The following is a 19,243-nucleotide window of genomic DNA, read 5'->3' on the forward strand; positions in this document are numbered from 1 at the left end:
GTGCTTCAAGTGAAGAAAATTTTGGTTTTGTTGCCAGCAAGGGCTGGTTCGAAAAATTCAAAAAGAGGTTTGGACTTTGCAGCATTACGTTGCATGGGGAGGGCTCCTCGGCGGACGATGACGCAGCTGTTCGTTACGTTGAGGACCAATTTCCCAAATTAATTGAAGAGGGTGGCTATCTCCCGGAGCAGGTGTTTAACATGGACGAGACTGGCCTTTTTGGGAAGAGGATGCAATCCAGGACGTCATCTCTATCTTCATATCCATTGTTCTGGAGTTTTTTCTTCATTTATCAAATTTATCAAGATCATCAGTGTGGTGAGTACATTTTATTCATCTTATGCATGTTATTGTATATTAATATTGCATTTACTTTTCAAACTAGTGTACTGTATACACAAAAAATATATAAAGAATGTAATATACATAAGATTTTCCTGTATCCAAGCAGCTGAGCAGGACAGGTTTTTAAAAAAAAAGTTGGGGGGGGTCGCTACTTCGCGGTTTTTCACTTATTGCGGTGGGTTCTGGTCCCCATTAACCATGAAAAACGAGGGATCAATGTACATTATCTCCCAAGTTTCACTTCTCTGTAAAAACACATGGAAGTCTAAGAGCAGCCTGAACATGACTATACGCTGACAACTTCTAGTTGGCAAAATGAATAAAACTGATGATAAACCATGGTTTCATTTGATACCTTCAAATTTAAGTTTTTCAATCATCTTCTTAGCAGCAAATTGAAAATAAAGTAATTTTGCCTAACCTTATTTCATTACATAAAACAAAAAATGCTAACAGCTCATGATCCTGGCTAATTTTGTTTATTATCTGAAGTTGAACATTGATGGAATGAATGATACATAGATTGGAGTCTGTTTTCATATTTCTCATTTTAGACACACCTTACAGACAAGACTGTCTCCTCGATACAGTACGAGTAGTTTTCTTGTATAGTGAACACTTGAACATTTCATTGTGCAGAAATTCTAATCAACTGTGAAATGCAAAGGAAGAGTTTATTCTATAGAGGCCTACACTAATTGCACTGTCAGCCTTTTTGTAATGAATTGAACGAATAAATGCATTGGTAAAAAAAATGTCTCTGAACCCCAACAATTGCTATGGAGAATTCAGATTTTTCCAAAGGTCTAAATGCTGTATATATTTTTCATACAATTGATCCAGGTCATGGCATATATATGAACAGAAAATTGAATATGCCAGCCTTCTGTGGCAGCCTGGCTAAGCAACCTTTTTTGCCATGAAAAACTGTAGTAACAATAAAGATTTGGGGGGGTGACAAAGTGTGAATTGAATCCCCTTTGTGTGGTGTTGTGTGCAACCGTATGCGTCATAAGATAGAAATATTGTTATTACTGAATGTGTTCTGTGCTGTCAACAACATGGAATGCTCTGACACTGGTACCTATCGCGGCTTATTTATGGTCATCCAGGCAATTGTGGAGAGTGCTTGAGTGAGATTTTTTTTTACCAGGCCAGTTGCGTTATACCTATGAGAATCAACAATCTACTATGAAAAAAGCCATCAAATATAGTAGATTAACAGCATAAACAGCTTGTTGAACACAATAAATAAAATAGAGGTGCAGGTGCAGCAGTGTATGGCTGGAATAAAATACTATTAGCCATTGTGATTTCACAACATAAATATTAAGTAGAATAGAACTTCATTACAGTCATCTGAAATGCAGTCATGCAGTTACTTCTTTCTTTCGTTCTTATGTCATTGGTTGTTGTGTAATGTTGTTTGTATCATGCAAAAGAGAATGATTTTTTAAGTGTTCTTTTCTTGGCATTTTGTGTAGGCGCTACTGTCTGCAGTAGCCTTCTGACCAACTCCAGTCGTCCCGTTCTGATGAGAGCTTTAGACAGCTCTGTGACATCTGCAGTGTTTGTCCTGTAAAGGCATCTCAGCTCAGCCTTCACCACATCTTCGGGGTACTTCTCCTCAGCCTTCTTCAAACACTGCTCCATCTGGGTGATGATATGGTTGGCATCAGGCCCCTCCTGCATGAACACGGCCAGTAAGGCCTGAAGCAGGCAACGCAAGGCCGTGGTATCAGTACTTGTTGGCCTTTCTAAGTCCAGAGCACATTTGAAGCAGTCTGCGGCATTTTGTTCCTCGCCCTTGAGTAAGAGGCAGCGGCCTTTGAGCAAGTGGAGCTCAGGCAAGGTGTCTCCCAGTTCATACAGTCGGGCCTTGGACAGACTCACCAAAGCGTTATTTATTGCGCCCTCATCCACCAAAAGGCTCTCCTGCAGTGCATCTACACCCATGTAGTAGTACACCTGATGAAGAAGATGCTAAATCAATTAAGACAAACCCAATGCCTTAATAAAAAGTTTATGCTGCAATTCTGTCTTACCTGTGCAATCTCTAGGTGAGTCCTCAAACAAGGACACACAGCCAAGACTTTCTCCAAGTTTTTCTGGGCCTCGGTTAACATTTGTCGGTCTGGTACACCGCCTTCCCCACATTTGGCCTTTTCTAGGTCCCTGATGTAAAGCATTGTGTTGATCTAAAGGAAGGAAGATAAGTGGTCACAATAGGAGGCTCTTTTGTCATGTCATGTTTACATTTCTTGTGTTGTTCATGGTAGCGTATTTTGCCAATAGTTCGATTGTTTTGCATGTTTGGGGGAGGATTTAGCGAGGCAGATGGTTTACTCTTGCTGTGTGGTTGATTGCGGGCCTTAATAAAAGTTTATTTTTTTATCCCACCGAATTCCCAATTTCCCACCGAAAAAGACAGCGAAAAACAAAAGAAATAGCTGCGGGCAATCAGGAGATTGAACCCAGTGTTCTGTCAATTTGGTAACACACAAGTTATTCATTTTCAAACATTTTATTTGATAAACTATTTCCATAATGTACTATTTGTCTTCAAACAGGACAATGTTGCTATAGCTTTTGCAGATTGTGGTATAGACCCTTCTTGTTGGCCTTATTTATTTGGAAGCAGGGCCAGACGTTACCATGGGACCAGAAGAATCGGTGTGTCTGACATACAGTGCTGCTCAAAAGTTTGTGAACCCCCTCAACATTTTGGAATTTTCTATTATTTCAACCTGATTTCCTAATCAATCAATTCAGTAGTTTTTTTTTTGTTTTTTTAACAGTTGTGTTGTCGAGACTAAATTAAAAAGAGTTTTCATCAACTGATGTAGGTGCAAAATTGAACTGTTTGGTCACAACCAAAACCGCCATGTCTGGCGAAAAGTCAACACTGCATACCACCAAAAGAACCTTCTCCCAACAGTGAAGCATGGAGGTGGGAATGTCAAGATCTGGGCTTGCTTTTCATCCTCAGGACCTGGACAACTCCACATAGTCCAGGGAATCATGAATTCTGAGGAATATTGTCAAATCCTAGAACATAACCTGACGCCATCTGTTTTGAAGTTAAAGCTTGGCAGAAGGTGGATCATGCAACATGATAATGATCCAAAGCATTCCAGCAATACAACCAAGGAATGGCTGAAAAAGAAGAAGATTCGTGTTCTGGACTGGCCCAGTCAAAGTCCTGACCTAAATCCCATTGAAATGCTGTGGCGGGACCTGAAGCGAGCAGTTCATGCCAGACGCCCATCAAACGTCTCTCAACTGACTGCGTTCTGCAAGGAAGAATGGGCAAAAATCCCCCAAAGTAGATGTGAGAGGCTGATTAGTCACTACAGAAACCGTTTGGTTGAGGTAATCTCTGCAAAAGGAGGCGCAATATCCTATTAACTGAAGGGGTTCACATACTTTTGCACACATGATATCTGAGTTTTTCTTAAATCAACCACTTTTGTTAAATAAAGAATGACAATATAACTATTTCTTTTGTTTCAGTCCATTATTTGGAATGTCAGTATTGTGGATTTGGGTATAACTTAACATTTAATAAGGTTATTTTAGTTTTTTTTTTACAAAAAATCTGACCATCGCTGTGGGGTTCACAAACTTTCGAGCAGCACTGTACTTCAATTTTAATGTTAGAGTTTGGAGCAAAATTTATGTTTCAAAAACTGCAAGTGACCCTTCAAATGTATATGCTGGTATGCCTGCAAAAATCTTGGGGACAAATGCTTACTATTTCAACAGATGCAGTGGGGCAAATAAGTATTTAGCCAACCACAAGTTCTCCAACTTGAAAAGATTAGAGAGGCCTGTAATTGTCAACATGGGTAAACCTCAACCATGAGAGACAGAATGTGGAAAAAAAAAAAAAAAAAAACAGAAAATCACATTGTTTGATTTTCAAATCATTTATTTCCAAAATAGAGTGGAAAATAAGTATTTGGTCACCTACAAACAAGCAAGATTTCTGGCTGTCAAAGAGGTCTAAATTCTTCTAACGAGGTCTAACGAGGCTCCACTTGTTACCTGTATTAATGGCTACCTGTAGATACCTGTACACAAACTCAGTCAGTCACACTTCAAACTCCACTATGGCCAAGACCAAAGAGCTGTCGAAGGACACCAGAGACAAAATTGTAGACCTGCACCAGGCTGGGAAGACTGAATCTGCAATAGGTAAAACGCTTGGTGTAAAGAAATCAACTGTGGGAGCAAATATTAGAAAATGGAAGACATACAAGACCACTTATAATCTCCTTCAATCTGAGGCTCCATGGAAGATCTCACCCATTGCCGTCAAAATGATAACAAGAACGGTGAGCAAAAATGCCAGAACCACATGGGGGACCTGGTGAATGACCTACAGAGAGCTGGGACCACAGTAACAAAGGCTACTATCAGTAACACAATGCGCCGCCAGGGACTCAAATCCTGCACTGCCAGACATGTCCCCCTATTGAAGCCAGTACACGTCCAGGTCCGTCTGCAGTTCGCTAGAGAGCATTTGGATGATCCAAAAGAGGACTGGGAGAATGTGTTATGGTCGGATGAAACCAAAATAGAACCTTTTGGTAGAAACACAGGTTCTTGTGTTTGGAAGAGAAAGAATACTGAATTGCATCCGAAGAACACTATACCCACTGTGAAGCATGGGGGTGGAAAAATCATGCTTTGGGGCTGTTTTTCTGCAAAGGGACCAGGACGACTGATCTGTGTAAAGGAAAGAATGAATGGGGCCATATATCGAGAGATTTTGAGTGAAAATCTCCTTCCATCAGCAAGGGCATTGAAGATGAGACGTGGCTGGGTCTTTCAGCATGACAATGATTCCAAACACACAGCCTGGGCAACAAAGGAGTGGCTTCGTAAGAAGCATGTCAAGGTCCTGGAGTGGCCTAGCCAGTCTCCAGAGCTAAACCCCGTAAAAAATCTATGGAGGGAGTTTAAAGTCCGTGTTGCCCAACGACAGCCCCAAAACATCACTGCTCTAGAGGCGATCTGCATGGAGGAATGGGCTAAAATACCAGCAACAGTGTGTGAAAAGCTTGTGAAGAGTTACAGAAAACGTTTGGCTTCCGTTATTGCCAACAAAGGGTACATAACAAAGTATTGAGATGAACTTTTGGTATTGACCAAATACTTATTTTCCACCATGATTTGCAAATAAATTCTTTAAAAGTCAAACAATGTGATTTTCTAGGTTTTTTTCCCACATTCTGTCTCTCATGGTTGAGGTTTACCCATGTTGACAATTACAGGCCTCTCTAATATTTTCAAGTGGGAGAACTTGCACAATTAGTGGTTGACTAAATACTTATTTGCCCCACTATATCTCACAATGTTTGGGGTAGTGAGTTTGTTTGGTACCTTGGCAAGGGTACAATATGCCTGCCAATTGATCTCCGGATCCGGCAGCACATTGAGAGCCATGTTGCAGATCCCTGTGGCCATCTCGTGTTTACCCAGCAGAAAGAACAGCTTGGCCAGGAGGTTCAGGATAAATGCGTCATTATTAGCCAACTTTATGGCCTGCAAATTATGCATAATATATTTGTTTGAAGGTGTACTCTCCAACTTCACATGTTCATCCAAACTGGCACAGTGGTTTTGAACATACATTGCCATAGCAGGTTAGGGGATCAGTGGCTGAGTATCCACAGTCATGGATCGACATGGGCACCGTGGTGAATTCATCCTGCCTCTCCAACATGATGCCAACGTAACACCAGGAAAGAGCTTGAAATGAGAGTTACAAATGAACATTTGTACATTATGTACATCCCTGTGTAGTTCAAATGTAGACACTATCTGATATGTGGTGAAATGACATAAGTTGTGTTTACCTTTTTGTTGCGTTTTATCAGATTCAAGTGTTTCCCTGAGAAGCCTTAGCCCCTTATTATAATGAGAGCGTCTGGAGTATTCAGCATCCTCTTTGGTCTTTACTATGTCATCCAGTCTGCAGGGAACAGAAAGGGAAAAACTGGATTACTCACTACTGTACATTTTAGTTATATACACAGTTCACTTGATACCTGATATAAATGGTTGCCATTTTAAAGTACCAGCTTCTTTTTTCTTCCACTGGTATCTGGAAAAACAGTGTTATAAATTAATTTTGGCCTCCAAAAACAACAACAAAAATGTTTATCACTCATGGTTTCTGCATTAAAATGGCGTATCTTGTATGAACATGTAAGCCTAAATACACAGTGAAAACCTGATTGTGCAATGTAAATATAAATCCTTCCTCCCTATTCTGACAATAAACCTGGAATAATGCACGCAGTGCAAAATGGTGTTGTATTGTTTGACATTTATTAACATTTCAAAATGTTACTTTACTACTCTCACATTTACATTTTTACAACCACGTTTCCATCTCACCAGATGACCTCCATAGTCCAGGGCCCTGTTATAGAGCATTAGGGCAGCGGTCAGTCTTTCCCTCAAGTCATCCTCTCTCTCCAGCTCCACATCATAGGGGTAAACATAGGCCTGCTCTGCCAGGCAGCGGGCTGCCATTTGCCTGCTGTCGTCCTTGGTGGTCTCTCCAGCACCTACGCCCATCAGTTGGGACACTTTCTCCACACATTCGGCAGCATCCAGCTCTCTTCCCAACTTGTCATACACATAGCCGAGGTTAGCCCAAGCGTTGAGGTTCCCTGGATCCTCTTTACAAATGCCTCTGAAATGCCAAAATATACAGTACACCGAAAGGGTTATAAAAGAGTGGTGAATTATACGGATTTTTAAAAATGATACCACCAATGCCCTTTCCCTAGGCACAACGTTGAATTTTGGCAGAGTGACCATATTTAAGTTGTCAGTTGCCATAGTGGCAGTAAGTACTGTCTATTTAATGTATGATTATCTGGAAAAAATTCTCTGCATAGGCTAGAAATAAAAATGTTTTACAATAAATAATGTAGAAAATAAATAAATACATTTGAAATAAATGCAAATCATCAGCCAATCAAACGTGCGTTTGAGGGGAAAAAAATGGACTGTTGTTCGGCCATTCCGTACTACGCGGCGAAACGCTCAGCGCGCTTGCGCAAGCATCCGCACGCATGCGCACATCAGTTAGAAGCGGCGAGTACTCACTATTTCTGTTTTTATTTAGTTTTTTAGAACCTTTTCATTGCCTCAAAAATACTTTTTGCATGTATTACCCCCTCGTACTTTTAACCATTGTGTTTTTTGTGTTAGCTTTGAAGCAGTTGACCACATTAGTCATTCATTCATTCATTTCCATGCCGCTTTTCCTCACAAGTCACGTAGCGTATTTAAACCGTCCTTATTTGATATAACTACTTTTAAGTATTTTCTTAAGGCATTTTTTTAGTATGTTCTGCCTGTATGTATCTAAACAAAACAAGTTTAGAGCGCACGGTAGTACTTTGGGTGTCAAATTCGACTAATGTAGGATGTTTCGCCGATTTAGGAGCTTTTGGCAGAACACCGGCACATTCAGCAAGTGAAAAAGGGTAAGTGTAAGGTCTGGTCGTAATGAAAATGATTCACTTGATAATAGTACGGTCAAATCTATCCTTACAACATATGGGAAGACAATCTAAATGACCTACAGTATATAACTGAACTCATTATTAAATGCAAATAACGTTGCTTAAAAGTTGGTGGGGACAATCTGAACATCCTGAAAAGTTGGTAGTGTTATGTCCCTACCGTCCTTATGCAAATCTACGCCCTTGCTTTTGATACTTTTGAAGTCTGCCAAATAGGAACATTCATTCATTCGTTTTCCATACCGCTTATCAACACAAGAGGCGCACGTAACAGGAATGCGCCTGCCAAAATTGCATGTGTTGTAAGCAGTCACATTTGGTATTTTATAATTGGACAAAAAAATAGACACTGCTCACCTCACAATCAGGCAGACAAAAATACAGGCTTCCACTATTCATCTGTTTTTTTGTCAATCATTATTGCCTTTATGTATTTCAAATTATAGCATGTATAATTATGTTACTATGAAAAGTAAATAGTCCTTTGTATACCATGTCCGTATTTAAATTAACTCTCCTAAGAATTGGCATCCTCATACATGGACGTCACACTTTGGGTCATGTAGGCCGCAATATCGACATTTAGTATACAAATGTGGCTTAAATGACCCATAATGTTATGTCCACTTACATGAACGGCAGGTCCTAGGAGGTATATTCGAGGTAAACAATTTTAATTTTTTGTTGCGTTTATCAGTGCTTGTGGACAAAAGCATTTTTATTAGGGCCCGAGCAACAACTGGCACGAAAGCCCTATTTGAATGGATGGCAAAGGATTTTTTTTTTTTCATTGCAAATGAAAATGGCCAATTTGGAGGTCTTAACATGCATGAAAACTCACCAAAATTTGCACATACATGCAACTTAGCATAAATTTTGACAATTTCACAACGTTGCGAAAAAATTTAACAAAATGGCCCCCTTGAATTTTTCCAAAAGGCCTCTCCTATTAGGTTTAATTCTAGGTAGAGCAATGAAATTTAGGGAGTCGATACGTTGTGCAAAACTGCTCCAAAGAGTCTCTTGCACCCATATTCCAAACACAACAGGATTAAATTTGGTCATTGTAGTTACAAGACCTTTTGTAAGGTGACATTTTAAGGCCCATGTCCACATGTCTCTGTTTGTTGCCAGGACGACTCCGTTCGCCATTAAAAGAAAGCAGATTTTTTTTCATGGACTTGGGCAGCTTTTAGAGCCACAAATTTTGGCAAAGTTGGTCAAATTGGCCCAAAACGCGAAAACCGCAAAAAACGAGGCAATACAGAGAATTTTTTTTCACTGTGGATTTTTTAAAAAATGGGAAAACCGTGAATAATTGTTTTCACTGTATCCTGCATTTCCGCGAAAACCGTGAGAAACGCAAAAAACACTTTCACTGTATTCCCCCGCTTTTCTGCAAAAAACGCAAAAAAAATTGTATTCCCTGTTTTTTATACAGGGAATACAGTGAAAAAAAATTCGCTGTATTCTCCCGCTTTTCCGCGAAAACTGCGAAAAACGAAAAGCGAGTGAAACGCGAGGGAATAAAAATGAGGGAAAACAGCGGGGGGAAAAATTCACTGTATTCCCCGATTTTCGGGGTGTACGTCCGAGTTGCACCAAACTGTGAGGCCCCGTTCAGTACTGCTTGCAGGCCTAGTTTATTAGGGCCCGAGCACTAAGCGAGCGAAGGCCCTATTGTTTTGCAAAGGATTATTAGGGCCCGAGCACTAGGCGTGCGAAGGCCCTATTGTTTTGCAAAGGATTATTTATTTATTTATTTTTCATGGCAAATGAAAACGGCAAATTTGGAGGCCTGAACATGCACGAAAAGTCACCAAAATTTGCACATACGTGCGGAAAATTGTAAATTTCGATAATTTTGCAACGTTGCAAAAAAATGTAACAAAATGGCTCAGTGGCGCCCCCTTGAAATTTTAAAATTGGCCTATAACATTACGGTCTGTCGGCGTAGAGCGATGAAATTTGGGAAGTCTATACCTTGTCCAAAACCGCTCCAAAAAAGCATTTACACCCATATTCCAAACCCAACAGGAAATCTGTTATTTTGGATCGAATATGAAATTTTTATCGATTTACAGGGTGCACATTTGAGACCTTTTCGCCGAGGGAGTTAGTTGGATCATCTTCAAAATTAGTGAGACTGTTCAGGAGACATATGAGATCTTAAGTTTTAAAAATGGTGCGTTTTCATTCACGAGTATGACCTGGGCGTGGTGCCAAAGTCGGCCATTTTTTCGGCAAAATGACAAATTAAGTAAATGACTAATAGTTCCTTGACACAACGTTCAATCTTTTTCATATCTGGCATGTATGTGCGGTATCCCACCCTTAACACGAGTGCATTGAAATATTACCCATTAGGCCTAGTGCCCCCTAGTGAGAACAGGAAATGCCTTTTTTTACGAGACAGGTTCCTTCTCCAAGGGAAAAAAATCTGTTGACCTCAAAGCTGCATCAGGGGAGCCTTAAGACCTGTGTACAGGTGCCTGATGAAAAATATTGAGGTTTCGTTGAAGCAGAGGGGTCCAAACATGAAAGTGAAAATAACCGTCAACAATATGTCTCGCAAAATACTTTGAACAATCATAACTCAGCAGATATACAACATATCTGCGCCAAACTTCCCGTGCTTGTTGAGAGTCACACCCTGAAGGGTCCTGTATGGGTCATTTGCATCAACTCTACAGTGCCAACTAGTGGCGACAGAAAGGAGTTTTAAAAAAGGCCTTTCCTATTGGGTTTTTTCAACATAGAGCAATGAAATTTGGGGAGTAGATACCTTATGCCTAACTGCTCAAAAAAGCCTCTTGCACCTGTATTCCAAATCCAACAGAAAATCGGGTATTTTGGATCGAATGTGAAATTTCTGTCCATTTGTAGTACAGTTTACATTTGGAGGCCTGGACATGCACAAAAACTCACCAAATTTTGCACATACATGCGGCTTTGTGTGGATTTCGATAATCTTGCAACGTTACAAAAAAACGTAGCAAAATGGCTCTGTGGCGCCCCCTTGAATTTTTCAAAAAGGCGTTTCCTATTAGGTTTTTTTAACGTAGAGCAATGAAATTTGGGGAGTCGATACCTTGTGCAAAACTGCTCCAAAAAGTCTCTTGAACCCATATTCCAAACCCAACAGGAAATCGGGTATTTTGGATCGAATGTGAAATTTTTATCAATTAACAGGGTGCACATTTGAGACCTTGTCAAAGAGGGAATTAGTTGGATCATCTTCAAAATTGGTTAGACTATTCAGGAGACATAGGATATCTAAACTTTTCAAAATGGTGCGTTTTCATACATGGGTCTGACCTGGGCGTGGTGCCAAAGTCGGCCATTTTTTCGGCAAAATGACAAATTCAGTAAAGGAGTAATAGCTCCTTGAAACAACGTTCAATCTTTTTCATATCTGGCATGTATGTGCGGGATCCCACCCTTAACACGAGTGCATTGAAAAATTACCCATTAGGCCTAGCGCCCCCTAGTGGGAACAGGAAATGCCTTTTTTACGAAACAGGCTCCTCCTCCAAGGAAAAAAAATCTATTCACCTCAAACCTGCATCAGCGGAGCCTTAAGACATGTGTTCAGGTGCTTGATGAAAAATACTGAGGTTTGGTTGAAGCAGAAGGGTCCAACAGGAGAAGTAAAAATGACTGAAGCCATTTCGTCTCACCACAAGTTTTGAACAGTCATAACTTCTACAACATATCTGCGCCAAACATATCGTGCTTGTTGAGTCATAGTCTGAAGGGTCCTGTAGGGGTCATTTGCATCAAACCTACAGCGCCAACTAGTGGCAATAGAAAGTCACTCATTTTTTAAAATATATGTCCAGTTCTTTTCAGGTTGGTCATTGTAGTTTCAAGACCTTTTAAAATACTTATTTTACGGCCCATATCCACATGTCTCTGTCTGTTGCCGTGATGACCCTTTATTCGCACCTTTTTTGTAGTCCTCTGTCCAATAGGGGTTTTTATCTCTTAGGTGTGTGAATGTAAAGAGGCAACTTTCACGCATATTAGGTTCTAATGAGATGATTAGAGAGGACGATCTGCCACCACCCTGACCTGCACACTGTCCGAGTTACATGACGTCCGAGTTGCGCTAGATTGCGAGGGCCCGTTCAGTCCTGCTTGCAGGCCTAGTTTTTATTATACCCTGACTGAGTAGTTTTTTTTCAGTTATATGTATTTATTAAGACAGACAATGTTGAGTGGTCTTAAGACAAATGTGTATTTTTTACATTCTTGGATAGTTAAGAGATTATTAACAAGTGAGCATTTATTTTGTACTGTATGTTAATATAATTTATGTTCAAATATTGCAATTTAAATTTGCTAATAAAATCCTGATATTTATTCTGGAATTTTTCTAAATGTTTCTTTAGTAGTTTTTTTTTAAACTAAGGATTGAATTGAACAGTATATCGCCTGAACCAATACAGAGAGTGAAAGTTAGTACAAATCAATACAAATTTGTTTTGCATTGGTCATTTAGCCTATAAATTCATTAGGTTCATATTATATGAGAAATGTAGCCCTGACCCCTGATCATCCAATCTGTTTGGCCTTATTAATGTCCCTTCCCCAGCAAATAGTGTACATGCAGGTTATGCTGCATTATCGTCCCTATCAATGTTGAGACCAAACCTACGCCCTTAATCTAAAGAGATGCATTCCGTAAACCAATCTCATATTTTAGATTTGATATTGGAAAGTATTCATTTGGATATTATGCTTGGTATGAATACAGAAGGCAGCACGGTGGAAGAGAGGTTAGCACGTCTGCCTCACAGTTTTGAGATGAAGGGTTCAGTCCCAGGCTCCAACCTTCCTATGTGAAGTTTGCATGTTCTCCCCGGGCCTGTGTGCGGTTTCTCCAGGTACTCCGGTTTCCTCACACATTCTGAAAACATGCATGCTAGCCTGATTGACCACGTCAAATTGTCCATAGGTATGAGTGTGTGCGTGACTAGTTGTTTGTCCCCTTGTGACCTGCGATTGGCTAGCAACAAATTCATGGTGTACCTTGCCCATAAGTGGAGTTTGACCTTTGTGGCGGGGGGGGGGCAAAAATGTTGATGACCCCGAAACACAGTGTCGGCAATAAAATCAATTTACAAGATATATGTTCGGAGTGTAGTTTCGCCCATGCTCGTACATACAGGCATCCCGGCTGTGTATGTGCACTTGCTTGTGTGAGTGCACGCGTTTTTCTGTCTTATCTAGTGGAGAAGTAGACACCGCATCCATTTTGACTGAATATTCCAGCCAAGAACATTTATGATTAATACGTTGAAAATGAGTTTTTTTTGTTTGTTTGTTTCCCATCATTTTTTAGGGTTAACGTCTTTAGTGGAGCAAACTGAAACTCCGCTCACCATTTTGGTGGTGCTCCCCGGCATTTTTTGGTCCACATCTTCAGTCCTTGGTTCTCACTCAGTAGTTGTTGTCGCTTTTGAAAGCTTAGGTTTGAAAAAATTACGTATATCCATCTTGCCTCTTCTGTCCTCAGGTGTTTTTTGGGGGGATAAGCAAAGCAAATGGCCGTCTCTAAGGTGCTAGTCACATGATCTGTTTGAAAAATAGTTTTGACCAATTATAAAAATGTTTTTTGTTCACTTCATTCACTTTGTTGTTTTTTAGGCCACCGGGGAAGGCTATGACCCCCCCTTAATCCCCGCATATGACCCTGCCAACTGCCCATAGTTGGCTGGGATAGGCTCCAGCACCTCCGCGACCCTTGTGAGGATAGGTGGAACGGAAGATAAATGAACAAATGCAAGGATGCTTAGAAGTACATCTAAAATAAACGAATATACAGTAAATACTATAATCACAAATTTATTTTACATTTCTGTGCTTCCTCTAATATACAGGTCTCAAACTCATTTTTGTCACTGGCCACATAGAAGTAAGTGCATGGCGTTATAATCTTCCTGGGTCTTTAGGGATAAGCTATATATCCATTGTGGTGTTTACCTTCCCTACCTGCTGAGATAGCTAATGATGACGCATTCAACCTTTGGGTGAGAGAGAGTTGAACCTCTGGACTGTACAGTTAAATTATTGTGCTAACTACAATACATACAACCTTGCATTTAAAAGATGCAACTTCATAAATTAAGTAAAGTGTGCAAGTGTTATCACCGGAATATTTCCTCTGCAGTTTGAAGGTGATCGAGGTGAAAAGCCAGCAGACCCAGAAGATTGCGTACAGCATACTGTAGATATCCAGCCTCAGCCTCCAGCTCCCCCCTGAGGCTCTCTTGTTTCAGGTAAGTGTCTCGCTCTCTCAGTTTCAAAGGTCCAGCAGAATCACAGTTGAGGTTCAGATCCAGGTGGAAATGACCCGGAATGTAGTCCATGTCCTCCATCAGGGACTCTATGTCCTCTGTTGTATTGGTGTCCATGGCCCCCTTCTTTCTTGCCTGTCCTCCTACATAGGCTTAGTTACAAGAAAGGCAGGATACAGCTATATTTAAGATTAAAATACTTTGTGTCTTGCACCTGAATAGCACTGAAATAATGGAGCTAATCCTTCCCAGCACACGCACGCTTTTGTCACTTTGACATTACTCAATGTCTGCACTCACCTGTTGTAAACTGGTTGAACAGGTTGGGCTTGGGAGTGCCAGGAAGTGGAATACAGCCCCAAAAGGAAAGTAGTGCTTGGCATACAGTGGGGAAAATAAGTATTTAGTCAACCACTAATTGTGCAAGTCCTCCCACTTGAAAATATTAGAGAGGCCTGTTATTGTCAACATGGGTAAACCTCAACCATGAGAGACAGAATGTGGGAAAAAAACAGAAAATCACATTGTTTGATTTTTAAAGAATTTATTTGCAAATCATGGTGGAAAATAAGTATTTGGTCAATACCAAAAGTTCATCTCAATACTTTGCTATGTACCCTTTGTTGACAATAACGGAGGCCAAGCGTTTTCTGTAACTCTACACAAGCTTTTCACACACTGTTGCTGGTATTTTGGCCCATTCCTCCATGCAGATCGCCTCTAGAGCAGTAATGTTTTGGGGCTGTCGTTGGGCAACACGGACTTTCAACTCCCTCCATAGATTTTCTTTGGGGTTGAGATTAGGAGATTGGCTAGGCTACTCCAGGACCTTGAAATGCTTCTTACGAAGCCACACCTTTGTTGCCCTGGCTGTGTGTTTGGGATCATTGTCATGCTGAAAGACCCAGCCACGTCTCATCTTCAATGCCCTTGCTGATGGAAGATTTTCACTCAAAATCTCTCGATACTGTACATGGCCCCATTCATTCTTTCCTTTACACGGATCAGTCGTCCTGGTCCCTTTGCAGACAAACAGCCCCAAAGCATGATGTTTCCACCCCCATGCTTCACAGTGGGTATGGTGTTCTTCGGATGCAATTCAGTATTCTTTCTCCTCCAAACACGAGAGCCTGTGTTTCTACCCAAAAAATTCTATTTTGGTTTCATCTGACCATAACACATTCTCCCAGTCGTCTTCTGGCTCATCCCAATACTCTCTAGCGAACCGCAGACGGGCCTGGATGTGTACTTTCTTCAGCAGGGGGATACGTCTGGCAGTGCTGGATTTGAGTCCCTGGCGGCGCATTGTGTTACTAATAGTAGCCTTTGTTACTGTGGTCCCAGCTCTCTGTAGGTCATTCACTAGGTCCCCCCGTGTGGTTCTGGGATTTTTGCTCCCCGTTCTTGTTATCATTTTGACGCCACGGGGTGAGATCTTGCATGGAGCCCCAGATCAAGGGAGATTATCAGTGGTCTTGTATGCCTTCCATTTTCTAATGATTGCTCCCACAGTTGATTTCTTTACACCAAGCGTTTTACCTATTGCAGATTCAGTCTTCCAAGCCCTGTGCAGGTCTACAATTTTGTCTCTGGTGTCCTTCGACAGCTCTTTGGTCTTGGCCATAGTGGAGTTTGGAGCGTGACTGACTGAGGTTTTGGACAGGTGTCTTTTATACCGATAATGAGTTAAAACAGATGCCATTAATAAAGGTAACGAGTGGAGCCTCGTTAGACCTCTTTAGAAGAAGTTAGATCTCTTTGACAGCCAGAAATCTTGCTTGTTTGTAGGTGACCAAATACTTATTTTCGACTCTAATTTGGAAATAAATTCTTTAAAAATCAAACCATGTGATTTTCTGTTTTTTTTCCTCACATTCTGTCTCTCATGGTTGAGGTTTATCCATGTTGAAAATTACAGGCCTCTCTAATATTTTCAAGTAGGAGAACTTGCACAATTGGTGGTTGACTAAATACTATTTGCCCCACTGTACATCTGATCCCCTTTTTAATTGATATTTGCTACCAATGCATACAATTTAGCTATCTGTGACCTTATTTGAAGGGTATTTTGAATCAGAATACTGAGAGAAATAAAGAATGCAATTGCTCCCCGTTATCATTTTGAATGAATTAAATGGAAAGGAAAGGAAAGGAGGAAAGGAAAATACAAGCAGAACTAAAACAACTGTCTACAGCCTTTGCACGTTTTACAAAGCTGCTCTTTCACAGCCGCTGCTGCTGTTGGCACGTGATCTCTCGCAATGCAATATGTACACCACTCCCTGTTACTGAAAGGGCAGCACTGCACTAATCAAGTATTACAAAATTAAAAATGACATTTCATCTACGGTAAGTTATAAATTTATGACACACTCTTATTATTGAACCTAGAAAATTGATGTTTTCTTTAGATTTTTCAGAAATTGCTGTGCAATTTATTTGTTGCTGCATTGGACTACAATGACGAGCACAGAATTATTATGACAGAACTCAGAGGTTGTATAATAAGTACTTTTAGTGTACCTCTCTTTGGACAGCATGTGGGTGTTTAAAAAAAAAAAATCCTTTCATCACTGTTGCCATGGTGGTCACCATAGTAACCAGGATGACTGCATGAAAATAACAAGACTATTTCATTGATATAATATTGGTTTTTACCCAGGAGATAATAATTAGAGATTGTAATGTCCGTACATGCTCCCCTTTTAAGGGCAATTAGGATCTGTGCCACATGTCAATAAAGACTGTATTGCCTTCAAAATAACTCTGTGTTGACCCACTTCAGTACAGACACAAGGCATCGGAGAAATACAACTTCAAACAGATATTTCAAAATATTTGCTACTCTGGAATCACAAATGTATGGAGCAATTGTCTGAGTGTCATAATGTTCACAGCTGTGCAGAAACAGATCAAAGTCTTCCATATTCCACTTGTTTTCAGATATTTACACTGAGAGTTTGGAAGCCCACATTAGCAGAACAGAATGGTTCATATGATTCAATGAAAGCTCCACTAATCCAGACTTCATACCTTTGGGCCCCTCCTTCTCCTCCAATCCCTTATCAGTCATAATACCATTGTTACACCCTTGCTACATGTTTGTTGTGCATTGAATGACTGGGTTTCATTACTCTGTACAGTGATGTAGTTGCATTACTAATCGGTGACACATCACAGTTGTATTTGCAAGTCTTCACCTAGCAGAGCTTTGCCCAACCCTCACGTCTACCAAAATAATACTGTTTGGTACTCATATCGCTCAAACTTGAAGGCCTATCATAATTGATCAATTTAACGTAAGTGTCCTGTTAAAGATACAGTAAAAGTAAACAACAACCTTTACCCAGGATAAACAAAACCAATTAGCCTGTGTTAGGCTGTCGCAACCAATCCAACAGACATGGGTGTTTAAAAAATGACAGTCAGCTTACCTTGATTTAAAAAATCCTAATCACACAATGTTTTCAAGGATTTGTAAAATTATATGTTTCATTTAGTAGTAGTAGTAATAGTGTGAAGGGCCTTTTTATGTTCCTGAGCACTTCCTGGCTGTTTTATGGGGTTCAGATCAGTGGATGTCGATGTTTGTCAACTGTGGGCCTGTGAAAACCGTTAAGAACTTTGTTGTGATTAAGAGCTACAGTGGGGAGAACAAGTATTTGATACACTGCCAATCCATTGACAGTGTATGAAATACTTGTTCTCCTCACTGTATATACATTAATGTGACTTGATTTGCATATGGCGGAAAACACAGACAAGACTGAAAGAGCAGTTTCTGCTCTTGTACTCCTCTTCAAAAGAAACTGTTGTATTTTAAGCCAAAACAACGGTTGTGTTTGATAGAACAATATGTCTATATGCTGCCATAGCAGATTCACGGCGCATCAAGCCCCCAAACTATTTTTAATTTGTCCGTTTTACCCCGAAAACCCCCGTTTACAGACGTCGCGCAACCGCTTTTGTTTCAACCCAGCCATAAAACAAAGGTAATTAATTATATTTATTATTGTCTGTCGTTTTTAGCTTAGAATCATTAACTGATGTTTAAATTTTTTGTTTAAAAAAAAAAAAAACGACCTTAAAAAATTATTCACTCACATATTTTTAAGTTTAAGTTTGAAACAAATTATGTCACAATGAAAAAAATGGCATCTGTAAAAAAAAGTCACGGATATCTACTTCATAACTATCGCTTAATTGTATTTTTTTTTTTTGTTACCGTCGCCTTTTCTCCGATATGTTAGATGATAAATAATCGATCCAAAAAAGAAAGATTGAAAAAAATTGTTTAAAAGGGTAAATATATGAAAAAGAAAATCTCGACCACTCCTTGATGTCTGCAATTTCTGTTGTTGTATCACCATGTTTCACCCATAAAATCCCCAAAAAATCCAGCTGTGGCCATTCACATCTGTGTCTTGACACTCAGCGATACATGCTACATGGAGTTTTTGAATCGAAACAAGGTAAGTACGCGATAATATCTCGTTAAAGTCATGGCGTCTGTAATTCTGCTCCCTCATGCTCTCACCTCTAGATAGGGTTTTGCTTTTAAAAAATGCCCTCCTGTTCAAAAATTGTCTTCCCCCAGAAAATTGAGATTTTAAGCTTTCCAATGATGTATCACACATGCATATTGGACAATTTTGAATGTTGGCTAAATTGGGGGTCTCAAAGCGCGACTTCAAGTCACCTGATGTTTTCCGCCTTATACGTATATATATTTATATATATATACTGTGAGTATGGGCAGAAAAATCAAGCCGACTATATTTATACAGCGGTTTCATAACAGGTGCAGCTATAACAAAACAGTGATGGAACTCTCAGCTAAAGATAAGAAGCAACTGGAAGAAATTTGCGAGTCCCATTGGCACATAAACATACAGAAAGAATTGTTCAATACCCCAGAATATGAGCTATTTACAAAGAAATACACAGTTTTCAAAATTTTAATGACATACCTTAACTTTTCTTTCCAAAAAGCGCCAGCAACACTGCAATTATATAGCAGCGACACGGCAATTACATAGCAGCAAC

The 19,243-nt window shown here is 40.0% G+C and overlaps 1 protein-coding gene across 1 annotated transcript; it reads right to left on the minus strand.

The window, feature by feature from the left end:
- Window positions 1–577: 577 nt before the first annotated feature.
- ttc22 (tetratricopeptide repeat domain 22) lies at window positions 578–14,476 on the minus strand. The gene is made up of 8 exons (XM_057840170.1): window positions 14,052–14,476; window positions 6,754–7,054; window positions 6,402–6,457; window positions 6,210–6,325; window positions 5,984–6,102; window positions 5,734–5,895; window positions 2,391–2,543; window positions 578–2,313 (listed from the first exon to the last, which is right to left on the minus strand). The coding sequence occupies exons 1-8, from the start codon at window positions 14,312–14,314 to the stop codon at window positions 1,777–1,779; spliced, it is 1,707 nt and encodes a 568-aa protein (XP_057696153.1). The 5' UTR covers window positions 14,315–14,476; the 3' UTR covers window positions 578–1,776.
- Between the last annotated feature and the right edge of the window lie 4,767 nt (window positions 14,477–19,243).

This window comes from Corythoichthys intestinalis, chromosome 7, assembly GCF_030265065.1.
Source record: "Corythoichthys intestinalis isolate RoL2023-P3 chromosome 7, ASM3026506v1, whole genome shotgun sequence".
Taxonomy (NCBI): domain Eukaryota; kingdom Metazoa; phylum Chordata; class Actinopteri; order Syngnathiformes; family Syngnathidae; genus Corythoichthys; species Corythoichthys intestinalis.